The sequence below is a fragment of the Pituophis catenifer genome, unplaced genomic scaffold (genome assembly GCF_029215685.1).
Source record: "Pituophis catenifer annectens isolate HBS135680 unplaced genomic scaffold, rPitCat1.0.hap2 SCAF_9, whole genome shotgun sequence".
Classification (NCBI taxonomy): Eukaryota; Metazoa; Chordata; class Lepidosauria; order Squamata; family Colubridae; genus Pituophis; species Pituophis catenifer.
In genome coordinates this window covers 3290457-3313013 of record NW_027256889.1, presented here as the reverse complement: position 1 = coordinate 3313013, position 22557 = coordinate 3290457, and the positions used below count along the sequence as shown (strand labels likewise).

At 43.9% G+C, this 22557-nt stretch overlaps 1 protein-coding gene across 3 annotated transcripts; it reads right to left on the bottom strand.

Annotated features, from left to right (window-relative positions):
• Positions 1–16656: 16656 nt before the first annotated feature.
• Positions 16657–22351, bottom strand: LOC139321158 (histone H3.3A). 3 transcript variants are annotated; one of them, XM_070949794.1, is made up of 4 exons: positions 22221–22351; positions 19497–19655; positions 18004–18196; positions 16657–17491 (listed from the first exon to the last, which is right to left on the bottom strand). In XM_070949794.1, exons 2-4 carry the CDS (start codon positions 19622–19624, stop codon positions 17363–17365), a joined length of 450 nt encoding a protein of 149 aa, XP_070805895.1. In that variant the 5' UTR covers positions 19625–19655; positions 22221–22351; the 3' UTR covers positions 16657–17362. The 3 variants fall into 3 exon arrangements, with proteins under 3 accessions (XP_070805895.1, XP_070805897.1, XP_070805896.1); XM_070949796.1 differs by having other exon boundaries at positions 18043–18196; XM_070949795.1 differs by having other exon boundaries at positions 19497–19652.
• Positions 22352–22557: the final 206 nt, after the last annotated feature.

The window sequence follows — 22557 nt, the reverse complement described above, 5'->3', positions numbered from 1 at the left end:
TCCTTGGGTTATAAATCATAATCATAAACAATAACAAATAGGAATTGCTTTGACTACCTCTTCCTTTACTGGAGATGATAAATAGAGTTGGGGGAAAAAATCTCTAGTAACTTCTACTTTCAAGATACTTTTCAGAAGCAGCCTAAGGTAAACTCATGCAATTATAGGGAATTTTCCCCTATGTTCCTTTCACATAATTAATTAATTTTGCCCTTTCCCAAAGCTCTGAAAACCTCTCTCTAGTATAACAAATCCTGCTTGCACGGATGCCTTATAGAAGATGACAAAAATATTTGTTATGATCAAAGATTTCTTTGATCAGGTGGACCTCCAAAATACGTAAAATTATTTTGTTACCGTATCACAGTTCCTAAATTGCCAAAAATTCTTAGGCGGGGCAGAAGAAGAAAGCAAAATTGGACAGAATATTGAAGATCGTTGAAGATTTCTAGATTGGATCCGCAAATAATGAATGGATATTTATGTTCGTGGCGTCCTTCTAAATCTACCCAAAACATATTTCTTGTTTCTTCTCTGTTAGGACGGAGACAATCATCACCATCTACTGGTCTCCTGAGACTGAAGTAAATGTTCTGGAGTCCTGTTCCCCAAACACACACACAGACACACACACCCCTATACAAAATACAGTGGCTTCGGAGTTTCATAAAAAAAAAAAGCTTCCTTACCTTCTCTCGGTGGCCGCTCCAAGGTGTAGGTGCCCAGGCTAGAGACAACTGTGAGCTTCTGTAAGAAAACATAGCAAAGATTTGGTCTGGGGATGACTCCAACTGAAAAACCCAAGACAGCTGTTTCCTGACCCCATGAAACCAGAGAAAATAACCCTAGCTAGAAAGAGCAAAATGTGTTAAAAGGATAACCGTAGAAATACAGTGGGAGATCATTCCCTATAATCTGTAATAAAAAGAGAAGCTTAACCTGAATTGAAAGAGATTTAGAGCTGGGAAGAGATTGTGTGTAGACTGGGACTTCTCCGAGCATTTAGATGTGAAGGTTTGGGATTTGCTCCTCTTAAGCCCTAGAGAAAAGCTGGGTGTGGTAGTGGCAGCCACTGCGGCAGGGAAGTGGTGATGGTGGCCAGAGCGGTCACCCATGGGGGAAGGGTGCACTCGACAACAATTTGGTGCGCGCACATTGTCCAGAGTCCATTCTAAGAGCTGCTCCGGAGACTTCACATGATTGGTATTAGAGCCACGCTCTGAAGATTAATAAGTAGAAAAATTGTTCCTTGCAGGTTGATAAAGACGCCGTGTTTTCTGCTGTTGGGTAGGATCAGGGCCACCTGAGTCATTAGAGGGTGGATGACATTTTTTTGGGGGGTGGGAGAGAAACACATTTGGGGGTTCATCAGGGGTTAGGGTTAGGCCCCATGCACTTGGCTTCCTGGAGGTTAACAGATAACAGAATAACAGAGTTGGAAGATAACAAAGACAACAAATGGTTGTCCACTCTCTTCTAAAAACCTCTGGTGATGAAGCACCCACAGCTATCTTCTAAAAACCTCCGGTGATGGAGCACCCATAATTTACCTAGAGGCAAATTGCTCCACTGATTGATTGTTCTCACTGTCAGGAAATTCCTCCTTAGTTCTAAGTTGCTTCTCTCCTTCATTAGTTTCCATATGTTATTTCTTGTCCTTGCCTTCAGGTCTTTTAGAGAATAGGTTGACCCACCTCATTTTTCTAGCAACCCCTTAATTATTGGAAAACTGCTTTCATGTCAACCCCAGACATCCCTAGTTGTTGGGTGAGGGACTCAAGTTGGCTTTAGCTTTGATTCTTCTCCTCGAATTCTTCTGTTCCCACCACCATCCTAAGATTTGCCTTTGGGAAACAGCCACGGGTGTTGTGATTCTTGGACAGCTGTTTTGATCCTTCTGCACTGAATTGTCCCCACCCCCTTCCCCCACCCCCGCTTTCAAAAACCATGAGTTTGGTAGCACCTTTTGAGATTCACACATTTTCTTTGAAAGTTCAAAAGATGCTACGTTAGCAAAATCCTCCTGATGTTTAGCTATCAGAGTTCGACATGGTTCTCCAGAGCAGGGGTCTCCAACCTTGGCAACTTTAAGCCTGGTGGACTTCAACTCCCAGAATGCTCCCAGAATGCTTCGTGCTTTTAGAAGCACGAAGCCGAAGACACCAGTCTGAAGATGACGAATGGGAGTTTGTCGAAACGTCACCAAGACACTTCCAATTTTACGCGGGAGAAAACCCGAATAACCAAAGACATATATATATATATATATATATATATATATATATATATCCTTTATTCGTGAGAACGACAAGAGCCCAATCAAGAGCCTTGATAGTACAGTGGTTTAGTGCACCCTGTTATTAAAACCAGCTGCTTGCAATTACTGCAGGTTCGAATCTCGCCAGGCTCAAGGTTGACTCAGCCTTCCATCCTTTCTAAGGTAGGTGAAATGAGGACCCAGTTTGTGGGGGCAATAAGCTGACTTTGTATAAAATATACAAAAGAATGAAGGCTATTGCTTAACGCATTGTAAGCCGCCCTGAGTCTCCGGAGAAGGGCGGCATATAAATCAAATTTAAAAAAAAAAAAAAAAAGTCGAAACAAAGCTTTTTTTCTTTTTTCTTTTCACAAAGAGTTATCTTCATTAAACTTCATTTGGATTCCCTGCTGCAAATACTGCATAGTTTTAAATCGGCAGAGGAATCTTTAAACCAGGCAGTAGGAAATGTGTGCAAAATGGGGAAAAAATAAAATAAAAATAGGATGCCCATTTAAGCCCAGATTTCATTTCTTGGTTCGTAATGCTGACGAGGATAATGAACGGAAGGGAAACGTTGATAACTTCAGCGTTTTACATAAAAACATTAAATGTTCATTTGACTTCGCTCTGGCTTCTTAAAAACGTAAAAAGCAGCGTGGGCTGAAGCCACTGGCAAAAAAAAAAAAAAAAGAAAAAAATTAAAATCTTCTTTCTTTTAGAGAGCTGTTGCACAATAAATCTAAATGCTTTCTTGGACATTTTTCTTTGCTAAGCTTCTTAGCAGAGTAATTTCAGGGGAAGGATCCGAGAGAGCAAAATTTTCAGTCCTTTTTACACGCTCATTAATAGTCTGCGGCAAATGTCCTTAATCCCCTCTTTTCTGCTGTTCCAGATGCCGCTTAGTTTTTGTGGGTTTTTTTTTCCCCCCCAGTAGCATGGATGGCTACGTGGAATTGCAGAGCAAATGTGAAGTGCAAGGGGACGCTGCTTCTGCACGAGTGTTATTTTTGGAACGGCTAAACGATGGTGGGGGCCTCAGGTTATTTATTTTTATTTAGAGACTGTCTTTATTTTTTTTTTAAAAAAAAATTTATAAGCAACCCAAGGTGGCCAACATATCTAATATCCCTTCTTCCTCTTATTTTTCCCCACAATAACAACTCTGTGAAGTGGGTTGGATTGAGAGGGATTGGCTCAAAGTCACCCAGTCGGCTTTTGTGCTTAAAGTGGAACTAGAACTCACTGTCTCCCGGTGATTGGCCCAAAGTCACCCAGCCAGCTTTCATGCGTAAGCAAGGCTAGAACTCACCATCTCCCAGTGATTGGCCCAAAGTCACCCAGCCTGCTTACATGCCTTAGGCAGGACTAGAACTCACCGTCTCCCAGTGATTGGCCCAAAGTCATCCAGTCTGCTTACATGCCTTAGGCAGGACTACAACTCACTGTCTCCCAGTGATTGGCCCAAAGTCACCCAGCCTGCTCACATGTCTTAGGCAGGACTAGAACTCACCGTCTCCCAGTGATTGGCCCAAAGTCACCTAGCCTGCTTACATGCCTTAGCCAGGACTAGAACTCACCGTCTCCCAGTGATTGGCCCAAAGTCACCCAGTCTGCTTACATGCCTTAGGTAGGACTAGAACTCACCGTCTCCCAGTGATTGGGCCAAAGTCACCCAGCCTGCTTTCATGTCTAAGGTGGGACTAGAACTCACTGTCTCCTGGTTTCTACCCTGGTACCTTCACCACTAGACCAAAGTATCTCTAGGTTATGCCTATGTATATTGTCTGAACCCAGTCAGTTATGGGGTGAGGTAAATTTAGATCATGTTAGCATGACGTTAGGTTATGATATCAAAATACTGGTAGATATTACAAGTTTTGGAGCAGAAAGCTGGAATCTGGACCCCTCCTTCTTTGCTTTAGGCCAACACCAATTACTTTAGTGATGAATGAGGCTAGAAATCAGAGTTTAGCAAGGGTTGGCCCAAATCGGTATTTCTCAACCATGAACGTGAAGATAGGTGGACTTCAACTCCCAGAATTCCCCAGCCAATATGCTTTAAATCATGGTATGCTGGCTGGGGAATTCTGGGAGTTGAAGTCCACCTATCTTCAAACTCCCAAGATTGAGAAACACTGTAAGTTTGCAATCCTAGTTGACTGGGGGAATTCTGGGAGTTGAAGTCCATCCAGCTTAAAGTCAGCAAGGTTGAGAAACACTGTAAGTTGGCAAACCTAGCTGGCTGGGGAATTCTGGGAGTTGAAGTCCACCTCTGTTCAAGCTCCCAAGGTTGAGAAACAGCGATTTGGCTGCAAACGTTGATGGAGTTAGCAGAGATGGCTAAATTGACCGCTTTGATTAAAGAGAAAAAAACACACACAATTACTTTTGTTTCTACTGGGAAACCGCTTCTGGGCTTTGTGCTCGAGGTGGGGAAAAAAATGAAACTTTGATTTCGGGTTTACCGATTAGATAGGTTTGTTATTACAGAAATGGCTAGTTTGTACTATTATGCAAAAGTAAAAAGTTGAGGTTTGATGTTATTATCTTATTCTACTTATTCAGAAATCAGTACCTTTTCTTTCTTTTCCCTCCTCTTTCGCTACACTTTTCCCTTCCTTTCTCCTTCCCCTATTTTTCTACTCCTTTCTTTTCTATTTTTGTATTTTATATTATAAATTAATAAAAAAAAGAGAGAAACAGTGATCTGTATGATCCATAAGATCCTTTCCAATCCAATCTATGATTTTTACCTTCTGAATAGTTTACAGATTCATCCTCCTTTGCAATTAATTGCTTACAGTCAGAACCAAAAACCTTCAGCTGCAGAACCACAATTTCAGCTCCAGATATTTGGCTCAGTTCTGAGTCTCATCCACGCCGTTTCCAGATTTCGTATCGCAACTGTTTTAAAAAAGAGACCCTTGCCTTCCAGGAGGATCAGACAAAAATTCTCCTTGCATTTAGAATTCTTAGAATTTTTCTAAAAACGGACCAATTGCTCAATTGGAAAAGAAAGTAGATATTATAAACCAAAATGCAAGATATCAGTCCGCTTATACCAAGCGACTTGGAAAGCTGTTAGAGGTGTCACTGGCAAATATATATATTTTTTAATTAAGAATTTTTCTTGGGGATATAATAAGAGAAGTAAATTAAATTAAATCCACCCCGTAAATGCATAATTAGATCCTAGCCCTTCCTTCCTATGAAGCAAGATTGCAAGGGGAACTGAGGACCACCAAAAAAAAAAAAAAAATACATTTGCATTTAAAAGGAACATATCAACACAATATCCAAAGGCAGAAGATAGAGTGGGGGGAGCCCAAATAATTCACACTAACCAAGGTTGCAAATGACTTTACATTTGCTGAGACCTAAGTCGAATTTCAGAGGAACCCTGCAAATATTTGCACAGTCCGCAGAACAAATACATCAAGTTATTTTACTCAACTGGGGTTGCAGACAAAAAGAATAATAATCATAATTCAACATCCTTTTCCTCGTTGCAATAGCACTTCTGTTTTATCCATTTTTTTCCCTTTGATTTCAAACAGCCAACCAACTTTCTTCTTTTTTTTTTCTTCCCTTATCCATCCTTTACGGGCTTTCTCCAGAGAGACAACCCAATTGCATGCAACCCCAAATATATCAGTCGGAGTGTAGGAAGAATATTTTTTAAATTAAAAAAAAAATGGCCCTTCCCACCAAGCCACCTTTTTAATTAAGCTTGATAAAGCCTCCCCAAGCTGCATTACAACCATAAAGACTTTAAGTCATTAGATATAATTTTATCAAGAGGGTTAAACCCCTCTAAAGCTGGATAAGTTGCAAATAATCACGTATCTCCTGTTAGGGGAGCATGGAAAAAGAAATACAGAAGGTTGGAAAAGTTGGTACAGAGACCTGAGTGGCTCACCTGAGCGTCGCGAGGCACGGACCTCGGCCGGGGAGCAGGAGGAGGGAAGGGGGTAGGGAGGAAAGGAATCGGGGAGTAAAAAATTGGAAGGCGGAAAAGAAGAGTTGGGTACCACTCCGATGCCTTAAGGAAGGGAGGTGGGTGAGGTCAATTGTCATGGTCTATATTTTACCCACTAATCCTGGAAGAGGAGGGGGCCACATGGTCAAGGTAACTTTAGCCAAGATGTCCACCATGCTGGCAAGTGAATCATTAATCCACTTTTCCGAACGTCCATTGTAATTAGGTTGATCGCTTCCCGGAGAGACACTGGCATGGCGGGACCTTAGCAGGCCATGTGAGCTGGGTCCAGATGTCCAGAAGAGAATGGTAAAGATGAACAAGGCCTTAAAAGAACATGGGAGTGGGTTCTTTGGGTGGACCAAATCCTGGGGAGAAGATATGGATGGAAGCCCCATCCCTGAGAATGTGATTTTTACAACATCTGCAGGTCGTTCTTAAGCAAGCCAAGTGAGCTGGTCCAGATGTCCAGAAGAGAATGGAGAAGATTGAACAAGGCCCTAAAGCAGTGTTTCTCAACCTTGGCTGCTGGACGATGTGTGGACTTCAACTCCCAGAATTCCCCAGCCAGCAGAGCCAGGACTCACCGTCTCCTAGTGCTTGGCCCAAGTCACCCAGCCGACTTTCATGCCTAAGACAGAATTAGAACTCCCTGTCTCCTGGTTAGTGACCCAAAGTCACCCAGCCGACTTTCATGCCTAAGACAGAATTAGAACTCCCTGTCTCCTGGTTAGTGACCCAAAGTCACCCAGCTGGCTTTCATGCCTAAGGCAGAACTAGAACTCCCAAGTCACCCAGTGTCTTTGGCCCAAAGTCAACCAGTTGGCTTTCATGCCGAAAGCAGAATTAAAACTCACCATCTCCTAGTGGATCGGCCCAAAGTCACCCTATTGGCTTTCATGCCTAAAACAGAACTAGAACTCACCGCCTCCTGGTTTCTAAGACAGGTGCTTTAACCACTAGACGAAACAGGATCTTTTCCCACCTTTTTATTATTTCTTTTCCGTTGGAATCTTGCAGGCAACTTAGGCTAAAGCCCTGAAAAAAAAAGAGGACAAGGAAGCAAGTATTTTGCAAAACGGTAATCCTGGGGAGCCTGCGAAATCGACGCGCTTTTGAGAAAAACGAATGTTTCCAGTCGGACACCACGAAGAAGTCCAAGATCCAGGACCGGGAGAGAACGGGGGGGGGATGGGGGGTGTTGCAAAATATCAGGCGGGGGGGGGGGGAAGAATTTCAAGGGCGACAACGGCAGGCTGTGAAGTTGTTGTTTTTTTTTTTTAAAGACATCGGTGCAAGGAAATACTGACCCCCTCCATCCCCCCAACTGGATGGGTGGGGGAAATAAATTAACGAGTCCAAGGAAATAAATAGTCTTTATAATCTCCTGCCAGGAGGAGTCCACGTGCTAGTTAATTACAAGACATCGGTCTGGAAATAACCAGAGTCTTTTCTTTGGTCAAGTGCACAGAAACACACTCACTCCTTATAATTATAATACATAGCCGGATTAGGGTCACACTGTCAGGACAATTAATTTACCACCAGCCAGTCCTCATTAAGAGAATGACAGCAAAGGGGAGGGGAGGTAAGCGTTCTTAATTGAAAATCCCAGCCCGAGAATAGAACTGGACGGATTAGGGTGGCAGCGGACAGCAAAGGGGACGAGCGGACTTCGGCAGGACGGGTCACTGCCCTCCAGGACCGCAGGAGATGGAAGGCACCAGACTGAAGTGTCTTGAGGCTCTTTTGGCTGTCCTGGAGAAGGATACGGGTGGGTGGGTGGGTGTGTCCCCCCTTCCTCTTCAATTCACTTTGGCTGGGGAATTCTGGGAGTTGAAGTTCACCCATATTAAAACATGCCGGCTGGGGAATTCTGGTAATCAAAGCCAACCCATCTGAAAGCATGCTAGTCAGGGAATTCTGGAATTTGAAGCCCATCCACAATAAAACATGCCGACTGGGGAATTCTGGGAGTTGAAGTTCAGCCATCTTAAAGCATGCTGGCTAGGGAATTCTGGGAGTTGAAGTTCACCCATCTTAAAACAGGCTGACTGGGGAATTATGGGAGTTGAAGTTCACCCATCTTAAAGCATGCAGGCTGGGGAATTCTGGGATTCGAAGCCAACCCATCTGAAAGCATGCTAGTCAGGGAATTCTGGAATTTGAAGACCATCCACAATAAAACATGCTGGCTGGGGAATTCTGGGAATCGAAGTCAACACAACCTTAAAGCATGCTGGTTAGGGAATTCTTGAATTTAAAGACTATCCATATTAAAACATGCCGTCTGGGGAATTCTGGGAGTTGAAGCCCACAGGTCTTCAAGTTGCCTAGATTAAAGAACCCCGTATTAGATTTTTGGGAAAGTGTCCGCAGCTACTTCCTGGCCTCTCTCTTGCAAGCAAGCATTTGCACACACGTATGTCCAAATGACCTCAGTGAGCTAATAATCCTGGAATTACAGATGCCTTTATTCCACGCGCGCATTTCAATTACGGCACGGAGCAGCAGCGAGGATCTGGCATCCAGTCTTGGATTCTAGAGCAGCAGGTCCCGCCGTATTAAAAACGCAGATGAAAATGGATTTCCAGCAAAGCTTAATCCAACTCCCAATTTTCACAGCCACCAGCTCCCCACCAAAAAAATAGGCAGCCTGCAATTACACACTTACAATTTAATTTGTCCAACAGGCTTAGCCGGGAAATTGTAAAAGGGGGAGGGAGGAGTTTGAAAGAAAAAAAAAGGGGGGGGGGAAGAGTGAGAGACATGGGGGGTGTGGATGAAATAAATAAGCATTGGGGGGGGAAGGAAAATGCAATTTGCAGTATCGTCTTGCAAACACGGTCTCCGCTGGGAGGGGAAGGGAAAAAAATATTTTTGGTGCCGTTGAGATACAGAATCAGGCAGATGGGGGTGACATCATTTGGGGGGCATGTGTCCTAGCCGGGCTGATTGGGGATGTCTGCGTTGGAGGTCAAAAAAGTCAAAATGGCAGCTGGGACTGGCTCACCCACTTTTCTGTGTGCATTGCATGTTCTGTGCACCTTAAAAAGGAGCAGGGTTTTTTAATCACGAGTGATCGTCTTTTGTCAATATCTTAAAATCCCCTTGGGCCATTTTCCTGGAAATTATATCAAAATGTAGACAGGGTAGAAAAAGTGTAAAGGGAAGAGAGATATAGATCTTGGGAACGTTTCTGCGAGGACCGGCTGATGGAAACTAAGCTGTCCCAGGCTGGAGAAAAGACATTGTATCAGTGTTCAGATACATACGGGTAGTCCTGGACTTATGACCGTAATGGAGACGGTCCATCATGGCCATAAATTGTGACGGTCATAAAATCGGTTGGTCTTGGGCCTGATTTGATTCGATGAGCTTTTTGGCGGTGGTCATTAAATGAATCCCCTTGATTTTTAAGCAAATTTACCTGTCAAAGGAGGCTGCAGATTATGATTAGAAGTCTTTCCCACGGCCACAGAGACAAGATATAATGCATCTCAGTTGCATTTATGAACATTTTCTCTCCATAAAAGAAAAAAAATCCTGATCGTAAGAGCCATATAGCAGGCGTGGTGCGGTGGCCTAGAGGTGGAGCTCTCGCCTCACAATCAGGAGGCTGTGAGTTCAATCCTAGGTAGAGGCAGATATTTCTCTCTCTGGGCATGATGAGAATATATCTGCTGAACAAAACTCCGCATTGGCGACAGGAAGGGCATCTGGCCAGTAAATACTCAGCTCCATTCAGCTGCCCAGACTCCACCCCAATGCAAGAGATTATGGGATCATTAAATGAAGATGATAAGAGCGAAATAGAAGTAGGGCTTGACTTACAACCATTTATTTACTTATTTAATTTGATTTGTATGCCGCCCTATCTCCATAGGACTCAGGGCGGCACACAACAATTAAGAAATTGATTAGTGACTGAAGTTCCCACAACCCTGAAAAAAAAAAAGTGACTTACAATCATTTTTCACACTTAGGATCATTCATGGCAACATCCTCATGCTCGCTTGATCAAAATTCTTGGAAACTGGCATGTACTTATGACGGTTGTAGAATCCCGGGATCATCTCCTTTTGCGACCTTCTGACGAAGTCAACGGGGAAGCCAGATTCACGTCACAACTTGCACCTATTCGCTTAACAAGAAAGGTGTTAAAAATGGGACAACGTTCACTTCACCACCGTCTCGCTTAGCAATGGAAATTTTGAGCTCGGTTGTAGTCGTACGTCGAGGACTACCGGTAGAACAGAAGAACTGCCTTCCTATGGAGGTTGTAGTTTCTCCATCTCTGGAGTGTTTTGTGAAGATCACTGGATGATCACCCGTCCAGGAAAGTTTAATAGATTTTTCTTGCACAGGGCTGGACTAGATGATCTTTGCAGTTCCCATACAACCTCTATTCTGATTCTGTTATATAAAGCCGGTAGATTTTCCTCAGTTGTATGAATGACCTGCTTTTCTGCTGCCTGCTTATTCTGAAATTAAGCCTCCGTGGCCTGCATCCATGTTCACTCACATTTGGGTTGCGCTCAACTAAAGCACAAAGCCACAAATTCGAATGGTTGTTGTGTTCCTAGCGCATCAGTCTCCAAACAAGTAAAGTACATTAAAGCTTAGAAGGAAGGCCTGGTTTATGCAACATGCTGGAAAAACAGCTGTACAGTAATTTCAATAAAATGCTCCATACAAAACTGCCCAAACTCATTCGGCCGGCTTTGGCACATATCGTACAAAGTGCTGTTAGAGTAATTAGAATAAACCACTGTTAAGTTCTTCATGAGTACAGCCAGGTTGCCCCCGATGGGATTATTGGTCAGCCATCAACGGACACATAGAGATCGATCACCTTTCCACACCATTCAAAAAGAGACAGCAAAAAGCTAAGAAGGAAACAAGAGGGTCGGAATACATCCTTCCTAGCAAGGCACATCTAGATAAGCAGGGATTGACACCAGACAAACAATGTTGCGGGAAAACAATATCTACCGAGGAGAAAAGCATACCTCCAGCAACATTGGTAGGGCAAGCTACTGTTTATAAGGAGGTACCAAACTCAACACTCACTAGCACTGATGATGTTATCTAGTTGGGTAATGAAATGTCTGTGAGCAAACAACCAAGTTCAGAGAGCACCAAGGGCCCCACAGTGAAATTATCTTCTATTGGAAGTTTAATGTTTGATTGTAGTACAGTATAGCTGGATTGTAGATCGAAGCAAGCATGTTCAAAGAAACAGCATTCCAAGCAGTTCCATCTACATTTTTTTGAGCATGGGACATGCCAATTTTAAGAAAACTTGAGGATAATAAAAATAATTTTGATATCTGAGGCCATATATGCTTAAAGGGAGATGGGAAGTTAAGAAATATGATAAGAAAGAAAGAAAGAAAGAAAGAAAGAAAGAAAGAAAGAAAGAAAGAAAGAAAGAAAGAAAGAAAGAAAGAAAGGAGGGAGGGAGGGAGGGAGGGAGGGAGGGAGGGAGGGAGGGAGGGAGGGAGGGAGGAAGAAAAAAAAGAAAGAGATGCCTGATTCATACCCTATGCTAAGCCATAAAACCATTTGCTAAACTACATTTTATTCACCAAATTATAATTATGCTAAGCTATAAATTGTGGTTGACGCACCACAGACACCAGGTTCACATACGTAACTACCGGTAGTAAACCCACAATCAATGAAATAACAGGATTGGTTAACTCTCAAATTTAGTTTATTTCAAATCTATAGTTGGTCGATTTCAGGAAAAGTTCAAACCCTAGCCAAACTTATTAACCAAACATTGTTTAATTACAAAAGACAGTTTCAACTCATCTGCTTCTAAGAACACAATGCTCAAGATACCTCAGCAAATATTCCTTCCTCACCCCCTTTTTTTTTACAGTTATCCATCTCTTACCCAACGTGCGATGCCCATGGTATATAGGAGGTTGGGTTTGAATAAAAATTAAACCAACATTTTGACAGTCCATGGCAGAAACAATAGGCTGGGGATTAGCTAGTCAAAAGTGACTCCGGAAACACCGGGGAAGTTTTGTATGCTGCAATTAATTTATTACTCTTTGCTGTGCTTTTTCTCTTCCAATTTCACCAGGGAGCCTTTTCTCCTTGTTGGTTAATTAGAATCAACATAGTCAGTATGGAAATGGAGTTAATTTGAGATACAAATAGGCATTCTCATTCACTCAACCCCAGGGGCAGGAGTCCAATTAACACCTCTCCTGCAGAAAACTTAGAGGGAAAACAAGAGTTTGGAACAAATGCCAGTTTAATGGGACATCTTGATCATCTACAGAGCAATTCAAATAAGGGAGATAGATGTGTTTACCCTGGAGCAGAGCAGAGCAGGGAAACTGCCTGGTTTCTAATCTTGCAGGAATCCACAGATTTGAGAAGTGTTGAAGGTGCTGGTTTATTTATTTTTTCTCTCCAAGAAACCCTACATTAGGACGCTAAAGGTCCTTTGAATTGAAACAGTAGGAAAATTCAAGTTTCTGTCTTACGTTTTGCCCAGGATCTTGGAGCCCAGGAAAATAAAATCTGTCACTGCCTCCATTTCTTCCCCATCTATTTGCCAGGAATTGAGAGGGCTGGGAGCCATGATTTTAGTTTTCCTAATATTGAGTTTCAAGCCAACTTTTGCACTCTCCTCCTTCACCCGCATCTTCTTTTCATTAGACATACCCAATTCCAGCATCCGTCCTTCATACATTTTTGCCTCCTAATCATCTTTGTTGCTCTTCCCCAGTCAGAGTTTGGTTGGGGAAGCAAAGGGCTTGATTGGGCTAAGAGAATTTCGCAAGGAAATAGCTAATCAGGAAGCAGATCTGCAGTGCAAGCAGAGTCATCTCAATTCACCTCCAAAGGATGTTCTTATCTTTTGGAGACTGGTTGAATAATTAAGTTAAAATAATTAATTTTAGGCCCTCCAGCCAAATAACCCCAGCCCTATCCTCCTCCCATTTCTGGGGAATTCATAGAGTTGGAAGTTTGCATATCTTCACATTGCCAAGATTGAGAGCTACCTTCACGAATTCTGGAAGCACAAAGAAATAAAGAGGCATTTCACTCATTCAATCATAATCTCATTCTTTAAGAAAATCTTTCCGGATTCATAGGCCTTTGAGAGACGGAGGCTTCCATATATTTGCATTTGGGCCAAATACAAATTTGCATGCAAGAACACATTTGCATTGCAGCAAAACAATCTTGCATGCAAAAACACACATATCTGCGTTTGGGAGAAGCCCTTTTGATATGGAGGAGAAAATCCTGAAGAAGAATCACATTGCCTTGATATATTTCCCCCCCCCTCACATCCTACAGATATTTCTTGCATCCAGAGGGGGAAAAAAAATCACTCTTGAGATAGCATCCAATGGTTAAGGCCCATTCAAAAAGTATTTGCATTGGGCCAAATTATCTTTCTTTCCAATGACATTTCTGTGGTTTAGTCAATGAAATTAACATGCTACTCCATTTTTACCACTCAGGAGACATTTCCTGAGGATGAAGGCAATGAATCCATGGAACAATTTGCCTCCAGAAGTTGTAGGGGCTCCAACACTGGAGGTTTTAAAGAAGAGACTGGAGAGCCATTTGTCTGGAATGGTATAGAGTAGAGGTCGGCAACCCACAGCTCTGGAGCCGCATGTGGCTCTTTCATCCCTCTGCTGCAGCTCCCTGTCACCGGATGGCTCCACAATTGATAGGGCTTTTTGGTTAGGACAGATAGAGGAAAAAGGACACTGTGCTAAGAGGAGACTGGTGGGGGAACTAGATTTCCGGTTCCCTGTAGAATTGAACGGAGTGGGGTGGGTGGGGTGGGGGGCTTCTGGTTAGGATATTTGTGGCTCTTTGAGTATTTAAGGTTGCCTGGTTTGGGTTTCCTGCCAGAGCAGAGGAGTTTGGACTACAAGACCTCCAAGGTCTCTTCCAGCTCTAGGATTCTATGTTCTCTGGGTCAAGTTTCCAAAAGATGCCCTAATTAATTCATGAGCCATGATCCAAACTTCAAAGGAAATATAGTCATTTATTAGGAGCAACATTCCGGCAATACTCGGATGCAGTTAGGACTGATCCTACGTAGATTTACGTTCCCCTAGGACCCTGTCTCTCCCCTCCTCTCTGGCCATGTCATAAATCACATTCTCCAATTACCCACTTTGGCTGGCTGTGAAACCTAACACCCTCCTTCTGATTGCGGTCAGAAAGAATGTATGGAATGCACTTCAGTTCTCCCTCCCTCCTGCTCATGGCAACTTGAAAGCTTTGCAAGTTGACACTCTGAGTATGTAGTTGACCCTTTCAGTAAGGCCATTTCTCCAACCCCCCCCCAGCCCCAAGGTCCAAAGTGGGAGGGGGGAACCACAGCCAGGACAAAACTACCCCTGTGTGCAAATCCCTCCAGGAATCCCAAGCTCTTGATAATACCTTCAGAAATGTTCCAAGGAGGGAGACACAGGCTGCCTGTGCAGTCCCAGGGCAGAGTTGTCGGAGGGTGGGGGGAAGTGTGTTATGTGTGTGTGGGGAAACAGGAACAGACTGGACCATGTACAGGTAGTCCTCGACTTACGGCCAAAGTTTCCCTTGCTAAGAAAGGCCTTTTTTGAGTTCTGCCCCATTTCATCACCCTTTTGTCACTGTTGTGAAGCGAATCGCTTGCCGTTGTGAAGTGAATTGCGCCGTCATTAAGCGAATCTGGCTTGTCCCATTGATTTTGCTTGTTGGAAACCAGCTGCGAGACTGTAAATGGTGATCGGGTGACCCTGGGGAAACTGCAACTATCATAAATACAAATGGGTGCCCAAATTTTTGATCACGCAAAGCTTCAAAGGTCGCTAAGTGTGAAAACCGATCACGAGTTACTTTTTATTTCAGTGACGTTGCAATTTCGAACGGACACTAAGCCAACGGTCGTAAGTCGAGGACTACCTACACCACTGAATCCCTGCCTCATTTGTCCTTCCTTGGCTTCTTGTGGATATCCTGAGCTCTTTTGGTGAATTCACAGCCGTTACAGCTCCCCCACCATAACCAGCTCCAAATTATTAAAAATATATATATTTAACAGTATAAATAACGGCATAAGGGAGATTCTATTAAACTCTGAGAGATCACCATGATGTAAAAAAGATGTTGAGACTCTAGAAAGAGTGCAGAGAAAAGCAACAAGGATGATTAGGGGGCCGGAGGCTAAAACATAAAAAGAACGGTGGCTGGAACTGGGTATGTCTAGTTTGATGAAAAGAAGGACTAGGGGAGACATGATAGCAGTCTTTCAATATCTGAGGGGCTGCCCCCCAAAAGAGGGAGTCAAGCTATTCTCCAAAACCCCTGAAGGCAGGACAAGAAGCAACGGATGGAAACTAATCAAGGAGAGAAGCAACCTAGAACTCAGGAGAAATTTCCTGACAGTGGAAATTCATCAGTGGAACGACTTACCTCCAGAAGTTGTGAATGCTCCAACACTGGAAGTTTTTAAGAAGATGTTGGACAACCATTTGTCTGAAATGGTAGAGGGTTTCTTGCCTGAGCAGGAGGCTGGATTAGAAGACCTTCAAGGTCCCTTCCAACTCTGTTATTCTATTCTATTCCTACTCCATTCTATTCAGAACAAAATCAAGAGGAGGAAAAAAAAATGCTGGGCATATCCTGTCCTGGAATATGCCACTACTACACTAGCTAAGCTGAAATCAAACAAACCATGTTAGAGCTAAAGATGACATGTAAACTAACAGCTCTATTCTGATACTAAAAACCACAGGCTTGCCAAGTATTGCTGAGTTCCTTGGACTTTTTGTGTCTAAAAATCTCATCTGCCTGCCTGCCTGCCTTCTCCCTTGGTAGTTTTTGAATGAGACTCTACTGCCCTCTGCTGATCAGAAAGTATTTTACTAGGAAGTTCAGCGTTGGGGACTTTTCACAAAATTTTGCAACTTTACATTGGTACCTTAGTACTCATTTGCGTTGAAACTGATCGAATTCGGTATTATTATTATTATTATTATTATTCCCAAAGCACCTGAAGGCCAGACAAGGAATAATGGATGGAAACTGATCAAGGAGAGATTCAACCTAGAAATAAGGAGAAATTTTCTGACAGTGAGAACAATCAACCCATGGAGCAGAAGTTGCCTTCGGAAGTTGTGGGAGCTTCATCACTTGAGACTTTCAAGAAGAGACTGAACTGACATTTGTGAGAAATGGTCTCCTGCTTGGATGGGGGGTTGGACTAGATGACCTCCACGGTCCCTTCCAACTCTGTTTTTCCAAACTTCCATCCATTCTGTTATTCCGTATTGTTTGTTTTCTATTCTGGCACATTCGGTTGAAGAGCTTCACAAAACCCAACGTCTGTCTGTCTGTCCGTGAAAAAGTATTCCATTAAGGCAAAAGGAAAGAAGCCAGATTGTTTTCATTCAACATTTATTTTGTTTCCTTACTGTCTCAAGGTGGTTCCCTATTGATACAGAGGTTAGAGTCACAGACACAAGACAAATGGAAAAGAGGAAATTAAAGAAAGCACTCCTTGTCTAAATACAAAGAAGAAGGAGGAAAAAAAAAAAAAAACTCCACACGGTAAACAGAAGTGTGTAGTGTTTTGCAAAAACACTTTTACAAACTCAAGACCCAAAAACTCTTTATATCGCTGAAAACGCCTGCAATTATATTTTTAAGTTTTGTATATAAAACCGGATCATTTCAAAAAATGTCCCCTTGTTGGGTTTGGATTTTTCTTTTTTTTTTCCTTTTTTTTTTTTTTTTTTTTTTTTTTTGCAATTCTGGAAACAAAAAAGTTTTACAAAAAAACATTATCCAGACGTCTTGCAGATTTCAAAGGTTTTGTTTTCTTTCCTGTGTTTTTTGTTTTTGTTTTTTTTGCTTGTACATGATGAACAGCAATCAGGTCTCCTGAACCTTGGAGAGCTACTATGATAGATTACCTAACGTTTCCTCACATGTCCTAGCTACTACAAACAGGAGTAGGGGGGGTGGGGGCGGGGGGAGAGAGAGAGAAAGAGAAAAGGAAAACCTGGAGTGTATTTTAATACACGAGCAGGGTGGGGCTGCCAAGAAAAAGGGGGTGTTTTTAAGTGTTGGAAGGGGAGTGGAACTTAAGCCCGTTCACCACGGATGCGACGGGCCAGCTGTATGTCTTTTGGCATGATAGTGACCCGCTTGGCATGGATGGCACACAGGTTGGTATCCTCAAACAGACCCACAAGGTAGGCCTCGCTGGCTTCCTAAAGGATGCAGAAAGGCACAAATTAGAAAACAGGGACTGATCGTTACACAATCTAAGTCAGGATGGGATTATAAATTCCACTTTGCCCTTTGCCGTAACCTTCTGGCCTTTCCTTGCCCCCCCCACCCCCACCCATGTCACATCCATACCGCGTGTATTCTATTTGGGCAAATTGCTGCTCTCTCGATACTGCCAAAAGTATCAAAAAGGAAAGGTAAGGTCTTTGGACGAAGATATTTCAGGGTTTTTTCCCATCCTTCAAGTCTTATCACTTTATTCAAAAGAGAGTTTTTCAGGCTCTGGACTTCACCGTGGCAGAGAAAGGAAAAACTCTGCAGAAATCCAGAGGCCTCTCATTACAGAAGAAAGCACACTACATAGCAGAAGCTTATGCGCCAGAAGATTAGGACTGACAGTATTAGGGGGGACAGTCCTACAGCAGAGAAGGGCCTTCGGGGCAACACGTTTGAGATACGTTTGGCCGTCAGCGGAATAGTTGTCGGACTGTACCTTAAAACAGGAAGAGAGAGATTTTGAGGGCACACCGACCTGCAAAGCCCCAATGGCAGCACTCTGGAACCGCAGGTCTGTCTTGAAATCCTGAGCAATTTCACGGACCAGGCGCTGGAAGGGCAGCTTCCGGATCAGCAACTCTGTGGATTTTTGATACCGCCGGATTTCTCGCAGGGCCACAGTGCCAGGCCTGGATGGGATAGCGTGGAAATAAGTTTAACATGGCTCACCTCCCGCAAGCAACTCCCAGGGACCCTTGAGAATCAGAAACGTTCTTTCCCACAGAAAAAGTCTGTAGAGATTCTCAGTCATCCTGGTCACGAAAGAAACTTCTTCAGCTCATAGTTGAAGATACGAATCTATTTTGTGAATCTATGAATGAACATAGATAGTTGATTCCCCACTATCCTGTCAGAGCTGAAGAAGCTTCTTGGATGGGAAGCGAAACATTTTCAAAAGCAAAAAACAAGGAAGTCCAGCTGCGCCCTGAGAAAGCACCTTTGGGATTTCCACAGAAAAGTTATTAATGGTGGCAAATCAAACAAAATGGACAGGCAAACTTCCCCAAAGGACAAATAATTCTGGAGGGGAGAATGGGGCCTGGTTGGGTTGCAGGGCCTAGAGCAGGGGTCCTCAAACTTTTTAAACAGGGTGCCAATTCACGGTCCCTAAGACTGTTGGGGGGGCCAGACCGGCTGGGGGGGGCATTGCTAGGTCATGTGACTAGATGGTTGTGGCCAATTTAACAGTCCATTGAACAATGCACACAAATTAAGCTTTAATTTGTTTTGTTCCTGGGGGTGTTTTATTTGCTTTTGTTTGCATGGTGCTCTTTTGGTTGACTTTTCTTTTTACTAGATCGCTTTTTCAGTTGTTTAGGAGTCTAGTGGTCCACTTCAGGAAACTGTTTTGCAGCAATTCTTCTCATCCCCAAGGAGATTGAGAAATCTCTCTCTGTCTCTCTCTGTCTCTCCCTTTCTTTCTCTTTCTCTCTCTCTCTCTCCATCTATCTCTCTTTTCTATCTAACTTCTGGAGGCATGGGAGGTGAAAAACAAGACATTTTTGCCCATTTTTTGGCTTCCTGGGGCATCTGTGCACCCCGTTTTTCACCTCCCCTGCCTCCAACAGCATTCTGCAGGCCAAAACCAGGCAAAAATGGCCCGTTTTGGGGGCAAAAATGGGCCTTTTTGCCCGTTTTTTGGCCTCCTGGGGCATCTGTGCACCCCATTTTTCACCTCCACCTCCAGAACGTCTCTGCAGGCCAAAATTGTTGGCTTTACTTTCAGTTCCAGCCTGCGGGGCTCGCAAAGGTAAGTACTGTGCTTGGCCGAAGGGTGGGCAGGGCGATGTGGGTGGGGCAGCCTCGTGGTCCTGAGCGGGCTGGATTAATGGCTTTGGCGGGCCGTATGCAGCCCGTGGGCCGTAGTTTGAGGACCCATGGCCTAGAGCAACCACTCACCAATTCCACCAAAAGGCTTAATCCAAATACCTGTAACGGTGAGGTTTTTTCACTCCACCAGTCGATGGTGCACTTTTTCGAGCAGCTTTCGTGGCCAGCTGCTTTCGTGGTGCTTTCCCACCAGTGGATTTACGGGCAGTCTGCTTGGTACGGGCCATTCTGGAAGTTTCTTAGGATGCAAAACCTCTGCTAATGAAAAGAGAGGATGCTTCATTATAAGACAATAGCACTCTTTCCAACATGTTCTTGTTTTAAAAGAAAACGACTAAGAAGCCTGACGATTTCGAATATTTATCTTGATGTACAAAGTCAATTCACTTTCTTGGAAAACAGTCTGCATACAAAGAATATATTTATAAATAGAATAAAATGAGAGAAAGGGGGAAAAAATCTTCCAATGTTTCAAAAAATAACTTTCCTGCTTTGGCAACCAAAATCTGTGGACAATGTGAGTTTCTTGAAACCCTCTTTCTTCCAACATACTTATATTATTTCAGGAGTTTCTTCTGTAAACTAATGTAAACGATCCCATATTTTTTTCCTGACTGTTTACAAATCACTCAGCTTCAGAAAAAGTTATATTCTGAGTTCTGGACACTGCAAGAGAGGGCTTACCTCTCCTCCTATTCTAAAACAACTCATAAGCCTAAGTAGTCCTTGAGTTATGATTGTAAATCACAAATGACAGTAACTGAGCCCAGAATTACAGTTGTTGGGGTCATAAATCAAGGCACTGTGTGACTAGAGGCAGCAGTTTTTGAAGCAGTTGTTAAGCAAATGGAGCAGTTGTTAAATGGATCAATTTTATCCAATGGTTTTGGGTTTTTTTTTGCTGGAAATCAGAAGCAAGCACCAGAAACCAGCAAAAAATGTTGAAAATTATAGTTATGCGACTGCAGGATGCTGCAAAGATAAACCGGTTGCCAAACACCCCGAAATGCAATCCTGTGATTGCAAAAGGGGGGTGGGGGGTGGGGAAGACACACTGTAACTTCAAAATTGAGATGCTAAGTAGCTTTGCGGGTCCATCATAATGGTCATTAAGCAACTGGTCGTAAGTTGGAGACTACTGGTATTGTCAAACCACAAGGCATGCTTACAGTCCTTGGATCCACTGGATCTCCTGAACCATATTCAGAAGTTTTTTTTAAAAAAACAAAAACAAAAAATTGGATGCTTCAAAGCAGTTTTGGAGAAGAATGATCTTATTCAGGCTGTGTTTGTCCCAAGATTTAAAAAAAATGGTGCTGGATCTGTTTAGATTAGAGAAGTCTGATTACAGTTTGTCTTATTTTTGCATTTTGTGTTTCTCTAACGTTGTAAGCCACTTGCTCTGACTGAAGCGGCACAGAGGTTGCAGTAAATACAGGTGGTCCTCGACTTACAACAGTTCATTTAGTGACCGATCAGTTACAACGGCACTGAAAAAAGCGATTTACGACTGTTTTTCCACACTTATGACCGCTGCAGCTGGTCACGTGATCAAAATTCAGAGGGCTTGACAACTGACTCGTATTTATGACGGTTGTAGTGTCCCCAGGGTCATGTGATCAACCTTCTGCCACCTTCTGACAAGCAAAGTCAATGGGGGGAAGCCAGATTCACTTAACAACCATGTTGCTGACTTGACAACGGCAATGATTCACTTAACAACCGGGTTACTTAACTTATCAACTGTGGTGATTCACTCAAGAACCGTGGCAAGAAAGGCCGTAAAATGGGGCAAAACTCACTTGACACTTAATGTCTCACTTAGCAACAAAAACTGGAGGCTCCATTGTGGTTGTAAATCGAGGACTCCCTGTAAAATAAGGATTAACGTGCTGGGCAGGCGATAACTTTGCAGCACAAGCCAACATCTTAAATATTGGCAAAACCTATACCTAAAAACCCAGCTTTTTTTCGTGTTTTCTTGCCACCCAGCAAAAAAAAAGGCCGCAAAAATGCTTTATTTTTTAAAAATTCATTAAAAGTGGATAAGAGTTCCTTGTAATAAATGAAACAGATATTAAGGTAGGATCAGCACCCAGGAACAAAAAAGAGGAAGAGAAAAAAAAAAAAAAAACCCGGCAGCCTCGCAATTAACTTCTAGAAATAATTAGAGATACAACTATCCTGTCAGGGCCACCGGACTTCAACTCCCAGAATTCCTTCTTCCCAAATAAACAGCTTGGAATTCTGGGAGTTGAAGTAGAACCTATACCCAGCCGGCTGGGCTGCGCTTGCGCAAGAATAGAGAAGACTCCACGCCCCAGAATCCTTTGCGGAAACCGTTTCCTCCAATTGGCTGTTCGGAACATTATGGTACACCAACCATACCCCCGCCCGCCCCCCCGAACGCACGTACGCCGCGGAGCTTTTTTATTTCCCAGTGGCCAGCGCGCGGCCACCCAATCGCCTTCTAGCCCGGGCTCGCTAAAGAGCAAAAGGTGGGGGTGGGGGGTTTGGGCGGCGGGATGGCTTCAAAGGCTCCGAGCAGACTGACACAGACCGGGCGCCAATCAGCCTCCACCTTTCCAACCTATCACGGATGCGACCGTAATCGTCGCCTTTCCGACCAATCGCCGGGGGAGGCACACGGAAGGCGGGATTTAAGCTCTACGGGTGTGTGGGGGGGGGCAAAAAGATGAAACGCATCGCCTCAAACTACCTCAAGTTTTTTAATGCGCCCTTTTTTTTTTTCGTTGCCCACCCCACCCCACACACACACACATACCCGCCGCCGCTAACGGAGAAGGCGGCGGTGGGGCTTACCTCAGCTCGTCCGCCTCGCGCTTCTAGCGACCGTGGGCGCCGTGGGTCGTGTCGCGGCCGCGCTCGCGCTGCCTCCTCGCCGACTTCCCGCCTTTCCCGCCTGCCCCCACAGAAAATGGCGGGTTCCAAGGCCAGGCTTTTTAACCATCATGCACCGCGGCTGGAGAAGGAGGCGGGAGCGAGGGAGGGAGGGGGAGGGTCAGCTGAGGTGAACATGGCGCGCAGGCCGCCATCTTGGGCCTTCCAAGCCCCTCATCGTCCCGGCTTCGTACGAGCCCCGGTGGATTTGGCGGCAGGCGGGAGCCGTGGTTCTCGGCCCCAGGGCGGCTGCGATGAG